This window comes from Pristis pectinata, chromosome 19, assembly GCF_009764475.1.
Source record: "Pristis pectinata isolate sPriPec2 chromosome 19, sPriPec2.1.pri, whole genome shotgun sequence".
NCBI classification, from domain to species: Eukaryota; Metazoa; Chordata; class Chondrichthyes; order Rhinopristiformes; family Pristidae; genus Pristis; species Pristis pectinata.
The window spans coordinates 17,535,106-17,548,801 of record NC_067423.1 but is presented as its reverse complement, the minus strand read 5'-3'; the positions used below and the strand labels follow the sequence as shown (position 1 = coordinate 17,548,801).

Here is a 13,696-nt window from a genome sequence, read left to right as displayed (position 1 = left end):
AAGTAATAAATGCAGGCATTGCAATATCACTTACTTCCACTAATGATTTTAAAGGTCCAACGATGTCTAAATGAGAACAGATAATTAGATTCAGGTAGAGACTGTTTATTGCAATCCTCACTGGCAATTTCCTCTGTGATTCTTCCCATTGATTGTTACAATGATTTCCTCAAAAGCTTTTATTTATATACATCAGTGAGCAGAATTGCTCAATAGAGCATCTTACAAATATCTCTCCTCTAAATGCTGAAAAGGCACATTAACTTGGAGGCTCGGACATAAACGGAGGACACCAGTCATCAAGTAACAAGCTAGGAATTGATTTCATTTGCAGACCTCTATGAGAATTGATTGGCATTCAGAAACTTGGCTTGATAATTTTGCATGGCCTTGATAATGGCCTTATAAAACTCCTCGATTTCCAGTATTTTAGAGTCAAAAAGAAAATTTAATATTTGTAAGATTTTAAATCCTGACTTCATTCTACCATGGCTTGAAGCATATGGTGCAGTAATGAAGCAGACAGTGAAGGCTACTTCAGACTTCACACTCAAGGCTAAACAGTTTGCACAGATGAAGACAAAGCTGTATATGATAGTGAATCAATTTCCACATTAATTACAATATTAATATATTAACTAGATATCAGTAAATTCATCAACTTCGTCAGAATGAAATAAAAACATTTGAACAATGAAGTATGACTTTCTTCTTCAACCTGAAATGTTATTTCTGCTTCTTTTTCCACAGATGCTGCTGACCTGCTGAGTTTTCCCAGCTATTTTTATTACAATATGTCAGTTCCTTCAGTTCACAGAAATGAGCCACATGCAGCATTGTTTGGATCAGAGTTAGCTTCCGGCTATAAATGTTTTCCATGATCTTCAAAATGGAGCACGTCTGATTTTAGAGGTGGTGTTGCTGTGTTGTCAAATTAACTATTACGATCAATGTATCCAGAGAAGTGACTGCTGCAAGTTGGAGCATTATAAATGGCAATCATCTATTCAAAGGTTACTGAGTCCCAGTCCTAGCATCATCTCTCATTCCATCTTATTACTGGAGGTCAAGATTCGTAGTAATCACCCAGCAGACCGAAGGCTGCTAGATAAGGCCATCCTGTGGGATTCGCTCTGCAGTGTTTGTCTCACAAAGCAAGCTATACTTGGAGTCTTCCTTCCAGATGTTAGTTTAACAATGTTTTTGAAGATTAGTTAATTCATCAGTGTTGGGGTCAGTAGCTTTTTATTCTGTCCAATTAGTTATGTTAGAGGAAGTTTCAGATATAATTCTCTCACATTTTGAGGTTCTTTTTATTCTTTTGGCTCCCAGGTAACAGTTTCTGGGTAAAAGCTAAGTGCTCAGCTGATGCACTGCCATCTGATGTCCTGCCTGTCACCTCCACTTCACACACTGTGCCTTCGATTATGAATCATTGCCACAATGTGTCTGAGATCAAGACTCTTCATCATCACCTCACAAAACTCGTTATCTTTCTTGGCTCCTTCCACAAACTCCGGAAGAGAAAGCTCCCCTGTAAACAAAGTTCAGATAAAGAGAAAATAATTCAAATTTGTTGATAATAGTCATATAGATGAGATAGGATGAAACAAATGATCTAACCTGGGCAATAAGAAAGAAAGAACTTGCATTTAAACTGGCTTTTCATAACACAAGGATGTCTCAACATACTTTACAGCCAACGATGATTAGAATCAGAAAACAAAGCAAACAAATGCACACAGTGAGGTCACTCAAACAGCAAAAATTGGCAGCAGCTAAGGGTCAGATGGGACTATCTAAACAGCATTGGAAAGTGAGGGTTAGAGTGAAGTGAACCGCATAATCAAAAATAAATCAAAAAAGAAGTTAGCAATATCAAAATTAACAGTATCATCAGCGCAACGCTATTACAGTGTCAGCGATCGGGGTCCGATTCCCGTCGCTGTCTGTAAGGAGTTTGTACGTTCTCCCGTGTCTGCGTGGGTTTCCTCCGGGTGCTCTGGTTTCCTCCCACATTGCAAAGACATACGGGTAGGTTAATTGGGTTTAAAATGGGCGACGCGGACTCATTGGGCCAGAAGGGCCTGTTACCACGCTGTAAATAAGATATAAAAAATAATAAAATAAAAAATAAGAAGAAATTAACAGTACTGTGAAGAATAGGTGAGAGTAGGATTAGTCTTGTTGGGGGTAAGTGAAATAGATGTATGAACAATACATTGCCACTGAAGGCTGAAAACCTAAGGGGGTAGAATTCAAGAGATATGAACAGTATGAGCATTGATTAGAGATAGATTAACAATACTGGGAAACAAGGGTTATACAGGTTGACACTGAGAGAGTGAGAGTTAGAGAAGGATCAAGAGGTTAGGGAAGTAAGAATAGTAGAGAGATTAGTAACATCAGGGAATAAGAACTAATGAGAAATTAACAGCTCTCGGAGATGGGCAGTTAGGGTTTGCCAGATGTGCTTCAGACCTCGTCACTGTGATGGTCCAACCTTGGACAAAATGGCTGAAAATAGGTGACACGAGAATGGTTGGACTTGATATCAATGCAGTGTTTTACTGAGGGTGGCATCAAGTAAGGTCTGGTAAAACTGAAGCTAATGGGTATCAATAGGAAAACCCTAGTTCAATGAGGACCCATACCTCACACGTAGGAAGATGATCGTAGTTGATGGAGATCAATCATTTCAGCCCCAGCACATTCCTGCAACAATTCCTCATGACAGTGTCCTAAGGCCAATCATCTTCCATTGCTTCGTCAATGACCTTCCTTCCATGATGTCAGAAGCGGGGATGTTCGCTGATGATCGCACAATGTTTAATTCCCTTTGCTACTGCTCAACCAATGAAGCAGTCCATGCCTGCATGCAGCAAGACCTAGACAACACTTGGGCATGGGCTGATAAGTGGCAAGTAATGTTCGTGCCACAAAGTGCCGGGCAATGACTATCTCAAGCAAGAGACAGACTAACCACCTTCCCTTGACATTTAATGGCATTACCATCATCAAGCCTTCCACTATCAACATCAACCATGAACCAGAAACTCAACTGGACCAGGCACGTAGATCCAGACCTACAAGAGCAAATCAGAGGCTGGGTATCCTGTGGTGTGTGACTCACCTCTTGACACCCCAAAGCCTTCAACAATCTACAAGGCAAAAGCCGGGAACATGATAAAATATTCCCCGTTTGCTCAGATGAGTGCAACTCCAAAATCTCAAGAAACTCAACACCAACCAGGGCAATCCACCACACTGCTCCAAAAATCACCCCGACCATTCATTGCCTCTACCACTGGTCCACAACTTGTACTATCTATAAAAAGAACTGCAGTTATTCACCTAGCCTACTCTGATAATATCTCACAAGCCCACAACCTCCACCACCAAGAAAGATGAAGTCAGTAGGCCCATGGGAACATTACCGCTTGCAGGTTCTCCTTCAAGTTGCACACCACCCTCATTTGGAAATGTGTTGCCATTCCTTCAATGTCACTGGGTGTAATTCCTGGAACTCCATTGTCAATTGTGGCACTGCAGGAGTAAATTCAGCGCAAGGATCCCAGCAATTCAGGAATTCAAAGGCAATTAGGAATGGGCAATAAATGTTGACCTTACTAGTGATGCCTAGGTCACACCAAAAAAAATCAGGAATATTCTCCACTTTCCGGGATATTGCCTTTCTTTCATTGCCACAAGGTCTAAGTCTATGAACTCACATTCCAATAGCACTGATGGGGTGCCTTCCAGAAGACTCCCACAACTTGAAGAATGAAAAGACTTTTAAAAATCTGCTGCCAGATGCCTTCAGGATGAGGTTTATTGCAGTCTTTCTAGCACTTAAGTCACTGCTCCAATGCTCATTATTCAGGCTTGCTCTTGAACAAATAACACACAGACAATGAGACGAGCAGTGCTTGTAGATTTGTATCTAGGCAAAGTACAAAGAAATTCAGAAGAGATCAGAAAGGGACACACTACTCACCATCTCCATTGACATCAATTCTGTCAAAAACTTGGTTTGTGAAATCCTCCGCTGATTGGTCCTGCTGAGAGCCATTAATGGCACGTATAGCCTGTGGATAAATACAAATCAATGAGTCTCACAAATCATATTTTGCGACTGAGAGGAAAAATCAATGAGAGGTTGCATCTATGAAAAAAAGACTTGAAATCTGCTTGAACTGAAATGGTGCAGGTAAAGAGGGGTGGAGGGTGTTTAATTGTGGGCTTCAAGTAAGGTTTTGAAATAAAAACAGACATTTCACCATGGTTGGAAATTGTTAAAAAGAGGCACAGACCAAGAATTACCACTGGAAGAATGAAGTTGTGTTTAGAAATAATGCTTTTACACAGAAGTTGATTCTAAACTGAATTGTTTTAGCACAAATGGATGTTGAGACTGAGGCTGGAACATCATTCAAACAGAAGTGAATAGAAGTTTGACAAAGAAAAAGAAACAGGAAAAGGGCAAGCAGGGGAATTAGCGATGGATTAATTTAAATGAAGAGCTGCCACTAGTTCATGCATGGTGAACTGAATGACTTCCTTTTGTTCCATAATTTCTATGATTCTAGTTAATCAAAGTTATATACATCATTTAAGGAATCATAACATAGAAACCCTTAGCTTAGCTTAGCATAGCTTATACCTCTTCAATGGTTTAGTGTTCATTAGTTGATACCTAAATCATGGAATGAGAAAGGGTCTTTAGCCAAAACAAATCAGTTCTTTCTATGGATCACATACAATCTATTCATTCATTGACTTTCATCGCTCCACCAACCCCTTGAAGAATAGTGCCTCCCCTTCCTCAGAGGTAAACCAAATATACACGTCCCTTCAATGTCCAACTTTGCCTGGTTCTTTTTATTCATTCATTCAGAAGTTGTTGGTGAGCTACCACTTTGAACTGCCAAAGTTCTTCTGGTGAAGTTATTCCCGCAGCACTGTTGGTTGGGTGTTTCCAGAATTTAGACACAGTGATGATGAAGGAAAGGCAAAATAATTCCAAATCAATGTCCTGTGCAACTTGGAGGTGAAGCTGCAGGAGTTGGTGTTCCCATGCGCTTGCTGCCCTCGTCATTCTCAGTGGCAGAGGTCACGGATTAGGAAAGTGCTAACAGAGTAACCTTCACGAGTAACTGCTGTATATTTTTTAGGTATTACACACTGCAGCTGCTGCATACCACTGGTGGAGGGAATAAACATTTAGAATGGTTGACAGGGTGTCAATCAAGCAAGCTGCTTCGTTCACTGATGAGAGTTTCCACACAGGGGCCTCTGAGATGTCTGCTTTCTTCCTTTTGACTAAAGTTGAAGGAGCCACTGATTGTACCTCTATTCTCCTCCATCCTCCTCCTGGACAGAGGAAAGATATGGAGTACCCTGGTCTTCCTTTTCCTCACAGAGCTCCACATTCAACCCATCATTCTTTACAGTACTTCCACCTTCAACAAGATTCCACAACCTGACCCAACTTCCCCTCCCCGCCCCTTTCAGCATTTCACATGCAATGTTCCCTTTGCGACTCCCCTGTCCGCTCTTCCATCGTCGCTGATCATTACTGTTCTCAAAACACTTTCCCATGTAACTGCAGGAGATGCAACATCATCCAGAGACCCAATCCTTTCGGCTGAAACTGTGATTCCAATTCAGTATTCTTAATTTCAAAAATAGACATTATTCATAAAAAAATATATACAAAGGAAGAAACAATGCAAAAATATTCCACATTCATGGTCATTACATTCAGTAGTGTAAACTTTTAAAGAAAAAAACACAAACAAATATCGCACCATTGCCACTCACGTGCCTCCCTGAGGTGATACCCCTTTCATTGTTCAAGGGGCTTCCCCCCCCAACGCCGCCCCTCCATGTGTGGTAGCAGAAGGAGCCCAGACTGTGGTCCTTCCCCACAGAGACTTAACATTAGCTGCATCGAGTTTCAGTGCATCCCTCAGCATGTACTCCTGCAGCCTGGACTATGCTAGTCTGCAGCATTCCATTATAGACATCTCACTGTCTGAAAGACCAACAAGTTTTGGGTAGACCAAAGGGCACCTTTCACTGAGTCAATGACCCTCCAGCTGCACTTGATGCCTGTCTCAGTGTGTGTCCCTGGGAACAGCCCGTAGATCAGAGAGTCCTCTGTTATGCAGCTGCTGGGGATGAACCTGGACACGGAACCTTACATCCTTCTCCACACCCTCTTTGCAAATACACAGCCTGCAAAGAGGTGGGTGGCCACGTCTTCCCCACCGCAGCCGTCCCGAGGGCAGCGTGCATTGGAGATGATATGCCACCTGTGCAGGAAGGAGCTGATGACTGTGAGGGCACCGTTTACTGCCAGCCAAGTGAGGTCTTGATGCTTGTTGGTGAGTTCTGGCGATGAGGCGTTCTGCCAGATGAGTTGGACAGTCTACTCAGGGAACCATCCCACCGTATCCATAGCATCCCTGCCCTTCAGTATCTGCAGGACCTTCTGCGCTGACCACTGCCTGATGGACTTGTGGTCAAGGGTGTTTACTTGGAAGAATTCTTCCACAAAGGACAGAGAGTGCGGCAATGTCCAACTGACTGGGACGTTGCACGGTAATGGGGCCAGGCCTATCTTCCGTAACACCAGGGACAGGGAGAACCTTAGCATGTAGGGACACTAGGTGCCCACATACTTTGGATCCACACATCCAAACTTTGAGCCCAATTTAGTGAACTGAATTTAATGCTCATGATGTGGTGTCTACATTTGAGAATTGCACATTGAGTGATCACTAAGCGGGGCACCAACATTGAGTTCATAGTGACTTCCAATGAGCTTCTAGTTACTTGTCACTTTAATTCTCCATCCCACTGCCACTCTGACTCATTTGTCTATGACCTCCTGTACTCTTTTAGCAGGGCCCAATGCAAATGTGAGCATCAGCATCCTATTTTCTGTCTGGGCATATTGTCTCCCAGAATCTATCGAAATTAACAGTTTCAGGTAGCTCACGTTCTCTGTTTGTATCAGAACTAGCTAATTCTGTTGCAAGTTATCCATCTGGAATATTAACTCAGTTCTTTTCTCCATGGACCCTGCCTGACTTGCTCATGATTTCCTGGAGCTCTGGCTATTTCACAGCTTTTATGTTACCCCTTGTTTTCTTTAACTGCCACTGTCAATCCACCAATCAAGTGACTTCATCAACAGTTTATCACCACAGCCTCCTTGGCCTCACACAAACAGAGACATTCCCTTTGACCTACCATTCCTCCATCGCTCTCTCTGCAACTTACATCTAACTTGTTTCCTCTCTCTCCCAGTTTTGGTGAAGTGTCTTTGACCTGAAATGTTACCTGTTTCTCTTTTCACGGATACTTCCTGATCTGCCGAGGTTTTCCAGCATTTTCTGTTTTTATATGTACATTGAGTTTCTGGTCAATGCTAAACCAGCTGGTGTTGATGGTGGGGGATTTGCCAATGGTAATGTTATTGAATGTCAAGGGTAAATGTTTGGTCTCTCTCGGAAACAGGCATTGCCTGGATGGAGTTGCAAATGAAATTGAACATTTTGAAATCATCAGCAAATATCCCAATTCTGATTTAGTAAATAAAGGAGGTCATTGACGAAGCAGCTGAAGAAGGTGGGTTTAGGACATACCCTGAAGAAGCCCTGCTGTGATGTCTTGGAGCTGGGATGATTGATTGCTAATAACCTGAGCCATCCTTCTTTGTGCAAGGTATGACTCCAACCATTGAACTAGTCTCCTCTTGATGCTCATTGACTTCAGGTTTACCAGGATTTCTGGATATCATTCTTAGCCAGACGTTGCCTTGATGTCAAGTCTTCTCAACTCACTTCTGGAATTAATTTCTTTGGTTAGCTTTTGGATCTCAGGAATCCTTGGCCTATCATCAGAATCTCATCATTTCTATCTCTATTTAATCTTCAGTCCTGTTCCCAGTCAGCTAGATATTTATCCAATTTATTCAAGGCATTTTCCTTGCAATTTGCCAATTAAGTAATGACTTTATTTGCAAGTCTTTAATAATATAACACTACCATATATATAGCACATTACAATTTCAGAAACATCTCTAAGTGTTTTATACGTGATGTTACTCTCTCCCTTTAGTATACAGGTTATGAAAATGTGGTGGTCGTTATGCACCTACAATCATACACAGCCTGCTTGTTGAGAGTAACGTGTAAGCCAGACTTCAAGGAAAACTCTGTATTCCTGAGTACTCTGTATTCCTGACCAATAGACTGCCATCAGTAAAGATAGGCAGGAACACTCTGCCATGATTATTCTCAACACTGGTCCCCCACAAGGCTGCGTCCTCAGCCCTCTACTCTACTCCCTATACAATCATGACTGCGTGGCCAGATTCTGCTCTAACTCCACCTAAATGTTTGCAGATGACACCACCGTAGTGGGCCGTTTCTCAAATTACAATGAGTAGGAGTACAGGAAGGAGATGGAGAGCCTAGGGACATGGTGTCATGACAGCAACCTTTCCCTCAATGTCAGCAAAACAAAAGAGCTGGTCATTGACTTCAGGGAAGGGGGGTGGTGCACATGCTCCTGCCTATATCAACGGTGCTGAGGTTGAGAGGGCTGAGAGATTCAAGTTCCTGGGAGCGACATTACCAATAGCCTGTCCTGGTCCAACCACGTAGACGCCACAGCCAAGAAAGCTCACCAGCCCCTCTACTTCCTCAGGAGGCTAAAGAAATTTGGCATGTCCCCTTTGACCCTTACCAATTTTTATCAATGCACCACAGAAAGCATCCTATCCAGATGTATAACAGCTTGGTGTGGCAACTGCTCTGTCCGTGGCTGCAAGAAACTGCAGAGAGTTGCGGATACAGCTCAGCACATCACGGAAACCAGCCTCCTCTCCATGGGCTGTCTATGCTTCTCGCAGCCTTGCTAAAGCAGCCACCCACTCCGGACATTCTCTCTTCTCCCCCCTCCCATCAGGCAGAAGATGAAAAAGCCTGAAAGCATGTACCATCAGGCTCAAGGACAGCTTCTATCCCACTGTTATAAGACTATTGAATGTTTCCCTTGTACGTTAAGATGGACTTTTGACCTCACAATCTACCTTGTTATGACCTTGCACCTTATTGTCTACCTACACTGCACTTTCTCTATAGCCGTGACACTTCATTCTGCATTTTGGCATTGTTTTACCTTATACTACCTCAATGCACTGTTGTAATGAATCGATCTGTATGAACGGTATGCAAGACAAATTTTTCACTGTACCTTGGTACATGGGACAATAATAAACCAATTTACTAATTTATTTTTCATTTGTACCTGGGGATTGATAGTGACCCTTATATTGAGCAGAAAAGCCCTCAGTTTTAATTTGTATTCTACCAAAAATGGTTCTCTCAATGCTGTACTGACACGTCAGTAGAGATTATGGGTTCACCTCAAGGAATATGATTTGAACCTTTTGAGCAAGAAGCAGAAGTGCGATTGGCTATGCTAAAAGGAGGAAAACAAAGTCTTGGGGTAATATATTTCTTCCAATCTCCACTTTTACTTAATAATTTTATCTTCAAGTTTTATTACTTTGAGCTCAGATCTTTCACAGAATCTTAAGCAAACGAGATCTTCTAAACACACACCAATTGCAACAAGGGCCCATAAATATAATAAATCAATTGGATTATTTTATTCGCAGAGTGGTTAGAATGTAGTACTCATTATCAGAGGAGTTAGTTCAAATGAATAGTTTTGAATCTTCCAGAAAGAAAGCACATATGTAAATGAGAGCAAAGGGATTACAAAAGTTATACTGAAAGGCTAAGATGAAATAGACGTAATTGGAGGAGACAGGCATGAAGTATAAATACTAGCACAGACTGGTTTGTTTTTGTGATGTATAATCTCTGCAATCCACTTGTTAATTGAATCACTTCATCTTCATGACCTCTGTACTTTTGGTTCAGAAGTCAGTTCAATTGGAAAAATGCTTTCTAGAAGTGACAGTAGTTTCTCACCTTAATGATGTTCAGCAATTCATGCCTGTCTATGCAGCCATTGCCATCCACATCATAGAGCTTAAAGTACCAGCGTAGTTTTTGTTCCATCTTGCCTCGGAGGACTAAGCTAAGGGCAGCCACGTACTCCATGAAATCAATGTATCCATCCTGCAATCAATGAAATCAGAGATATAACCCCACATTCCTTATAGACCTTAATTTCAAACACTGGTTCTGCCAAAATAATTCAAGGCCTGCTGAATACCCCAAAAACTGCCTGTGATCTATTTCTGATGCAAACATGGGTGATGCAAAGGCCAGCTCATGGAACCGACCTTTGTAGGTCAGAATGAAGCTTAGCCCCAAAAATCAGACCACTGAAATTTTGCTGGGCAGTCAAGCACTGTTGTGTTTGGGTGCCAGCAAATTTTGTGGTCAAGGGATACTTAACTCAGCTTTCTGGTGTTATCCAGATATAATTTCCCAAGCAAAAAAACAACTGCTGGAAGAACTCAGCTGATCGAGCAGCATCTGTGGAGGCCAAGGGATAGTTGACACTTCAGGTCAAGACCCTACATCAGAACTATGAGTGTAGAGGGGAGATAGCCAGTAACTCACCTTGACCTGCTGAGTTCTCCAGCAGTTTGTTTTTCGATACAGACTGAGCATCTGCAGTCTCTTGTGTCTCTAATAATATCTCCATTTCTGCCTCATGTATAATGATTATCTTCAGATACTTGACTGCTTGTCTAGCCAACATTATTTTATTTCAATTGGTTTGGAGGTTTGCAACTGCACCTCAAGGTTTAACTTTATAGCATGAAAAAGTCCTAGGATTGATGCCTATTCCTCAATGAGCTTCATGATTCCTCTACTAGAGAAAGGTCATTCGAGCAGACTCCTGCTCTGTGAGCCCCAATCCTGTGCCTGGTGCTTTACGTTGAAAGCCATAGCCCTTTACTTAATGTCTTGCATTGCGACCTTTATCCCCTTACCTGATTTCGTATATCTGGATCTGCCAGTAAAAACAGGTGAAATGAGATTGACGCATCAATCCTCTTAGGATCAGTTCCAGAATTGTGAACTATCTATACACTGTAGTCTCTGAGTCATTTTTCATGTTAAAAACTAATTTGGTTTATAAAGAAATCATGCAATTTTAAACTTTTCCTACTCCTGTGTAATAGCCAATTCTTTATAACTTCTGAGTGGACTGCTGAAATTAGGGAAAGACCTAATAACAAATGGTGAAGCATTTTTCAATTACCATAATAATTTATTGTACCCTGAACTTCTGGTCCATATGCAGAGTGATTGCACCCTAGCTCCTTTACCAGACCTCACATTAGTACCCATTTCAAGATGTCCCTTCAGGATTAATTTCATTATGCCAGATAGTCTCAATGTATCATCTGTAGTTTATCTCACTGACACCACATACACCCTCCCAACTGCTGCATTACACATTTCGTCATATCTCTAAATGCCATATCACCCCCTTGTATTCTATCATCCCCCCCTTCTCCATCTTCACTCTCAGCCCATCCATCTCTATCGTCCATCTCACGAAGTCATTCTGCTGCAGATCTTGCCTCTCCATCATCTAGTGTCTCTGTTTCTTGTGTCTCTATTATCTATCTCTTTCTTTTAACCCACATTATTGTACCCCTTCAAATGACTAATTTCTTAATACCCCTTTCACTTAGACAAAGTTAATATAATATTTTGATTTTCTCTTTCCATACCTTATCCATATCAAAAGTTTTAAACATCTGTTCAATGTAGGCATTGGCTTCCTGGCTTAATCCCTTAAGGCCGAAGAAATGCTTGAACTCATGCAAAGTCAGTTGCCCCGACGGGCATTCAGTCATAAACTTCTTGTACCAGTGGTGGAGCTCCACAGCCTGTAGATCATCCACAGTGGTGCCCTGCGAGTTTCCCATTACACTCACCGATCTCACACGTGCACACGCTCTGGGACACAGCTAGGTACCTTTGTCTTTCAGCATCTGAGCTAATTTAACTGAGGGCTAAGCCTACCTCTGGCCAATCAGCTACTTTAATCCCTCCTGATATGGGTTTAAGATCTTAGGATATTTAAAAAAAGATACTGTCTAACTGAAAGCCTGGATTGTTGCCAACGGTTTTTCCAGAGCAATTGTCACTAATCAGCTTCACTTACCCGACAGCTCACACTGACTTCCATATATTTTCTTTCTCTTCATCATTCTGTATTTGTCCCTTTCACTCACTTTCTCTTTTTAGACTAGGCAGGTTTTCTTTCAAGTGAACTGGCACTATTTCACTTTGATTTAAAAATGAGACATACTTAGATCAACATCACACCTTACCTAAAATGTCCGTGCTATATTGAGTCTATTTCACAGTGAGCTTTATGACCCCTGGGTTAAGTGGGTATGTGACCTGTTTTTTTTGTTTAATACACTTGGAAATGGGAGAGATGCTATTACAGTCATGGTACTCCAATAATTAAGGAAAGCAGATCTGTGACACAACAGGCTTCTTTCGGGTGGATAGTCAACCAGCTCCGCTCACTAACAAGATCTATTGGGTGGATCGACTGTTGGGGTGCTTGACACTTTGTTCCAGTAAACCTTGCAACTCAATGACTAAACACTGAGGGTGATTCTGACTGGATAAGCAATAGAAAAGCTATTGATGTTCCTTCTTTACAATTTTTCTCTTTACAATTGTGCACCTTCCCAAAACATTTTCCACAATGCTGTTTTGATCCTTTGCAAGATAACTGTTTTCCTCAGTTGTTTTGTTCTCCCTCCTCTCTATTCATTATCCCTCCTTTTTATTTGTTCCTTACCCCCTCCCCTCTTTGCTGCTTGGGCTTCCCCCTCTTTATAGATTTCTCCCCTCCTTCTTCCTGCCATTGGCTATCATCGTTCAAAAGCCCAATGATTTTAGAATCGTTTCCATATATTTACAAGAAGGAGAGAAAAAAACAGGGAATTTCAGTTTCATTAACCTGATAGCAGTAGCTTGGAAGATGCTAGTATCTTTTATCAAAGAAATGGATAGTGGACACTTGTAAAATAATAAAAATAATAGGATTGGGCAGAGTCAACAGGGAAATCATATCTGAAAAATCTGTCAGCATTTTTTGAGGTTCTAACTGGTAGAATAGATAGCAGGGAACCAGTGAATATGGTGTACTGGATTTTGAGAAGGTCTTCAATGAAGTGCCTCATAATAAATTAATAAACATGGATCTGAGTGTAATACTGTGACATGGATTGAGGATTGATGAACAGACAAAGGGATGTAGATAGGCCAAATAAACAGCCATGAATGTAGCAGATGAAATATATTACAGAAAATTGTGAAGCTGTCCACATTGGTAGAAAAAAAGATTAAAGCAGGGTATTTTTAAATGTTGAGATCAAAAGAATTGGTGTTCAGAGAGACTTTTATGTCCCAATACACAAATCACTGAAAGTTAATGTCTAAGCACAGGAAGCAAGGAAATTGCTACAAGACCCTTTATTGAAAGAGGATACAAGGACAAGAATTAAAAAAAATCTCCTCCTGCAATTACACTGGGCATTGTATATGGGTGTGGTCTCTTGTCCTAAGGAAAGGTATAATTGTGAGAAAGGGAGTGCAATGAAGGTTGATCAGATTGATTCCTAAGAGATTAACCAGATTGGGCCTGCACACTCCTCTGT

The 13,696-nt window shown here is 41.5% G+C and overlaps 1 protein-coding gene across 1 annotated transcript; it reads right to left on the bottom strand.

Annotated features, from left to right (window-relative positions):
* Window positions 1–419: 419 nt before the first annotated feature.
* Window positions 420–11,941, bottom strand: guca1a (guanylate cyclase activator 1A). The gene is made up of 4 exons (XM_052033882.1): window positions 11,744–11,941; window positions 10,017–10,166; window positions 3,998–4,088; window positions 420–1,534 (listed from the first exon to the last, which is right to left on the bottom strand). The coding sequence occupies exons 1-4, from the start codon at window positions 11,939–11,941 to the stop codon at window positions 1,407–1,409; spliced, it is 567 nt and encodes a 188-aa protein (XP_051889842.1). The 3' UTR covers window positions 420–1,406.
* Between the last annotated feature and the right edge of the window lie 1,755 nt (window positions 11,942–13,696).

What these genes read in the sequence shown, in the direction of transcription:
- guca1a (XM_052033882.1), bottom strand. Translation starts at nt 11,941, where the DNA reads ATGGGAAACTCGCAGGGCACCACTGTGGATGATCTACAGGCTGTGGAG. An exon ending in AAACTTTTGATATGGATAAG is followed by an intron (nt 10,167 to 11,743) that starts GTATGGAAAGAG and finishes CATTGATTGCAG; the next exon opens with GATGGATACATTGATTTCAT. An exon ending in AATTGATGTCAATGGAGATG is followed by an intron (nt 1,535 to 3,997) that starts GTGAGTAGTGTG and finishes CTTTGTTTACAG; the next exon opens with GGGAGCTTTCTCTTCCGGAG.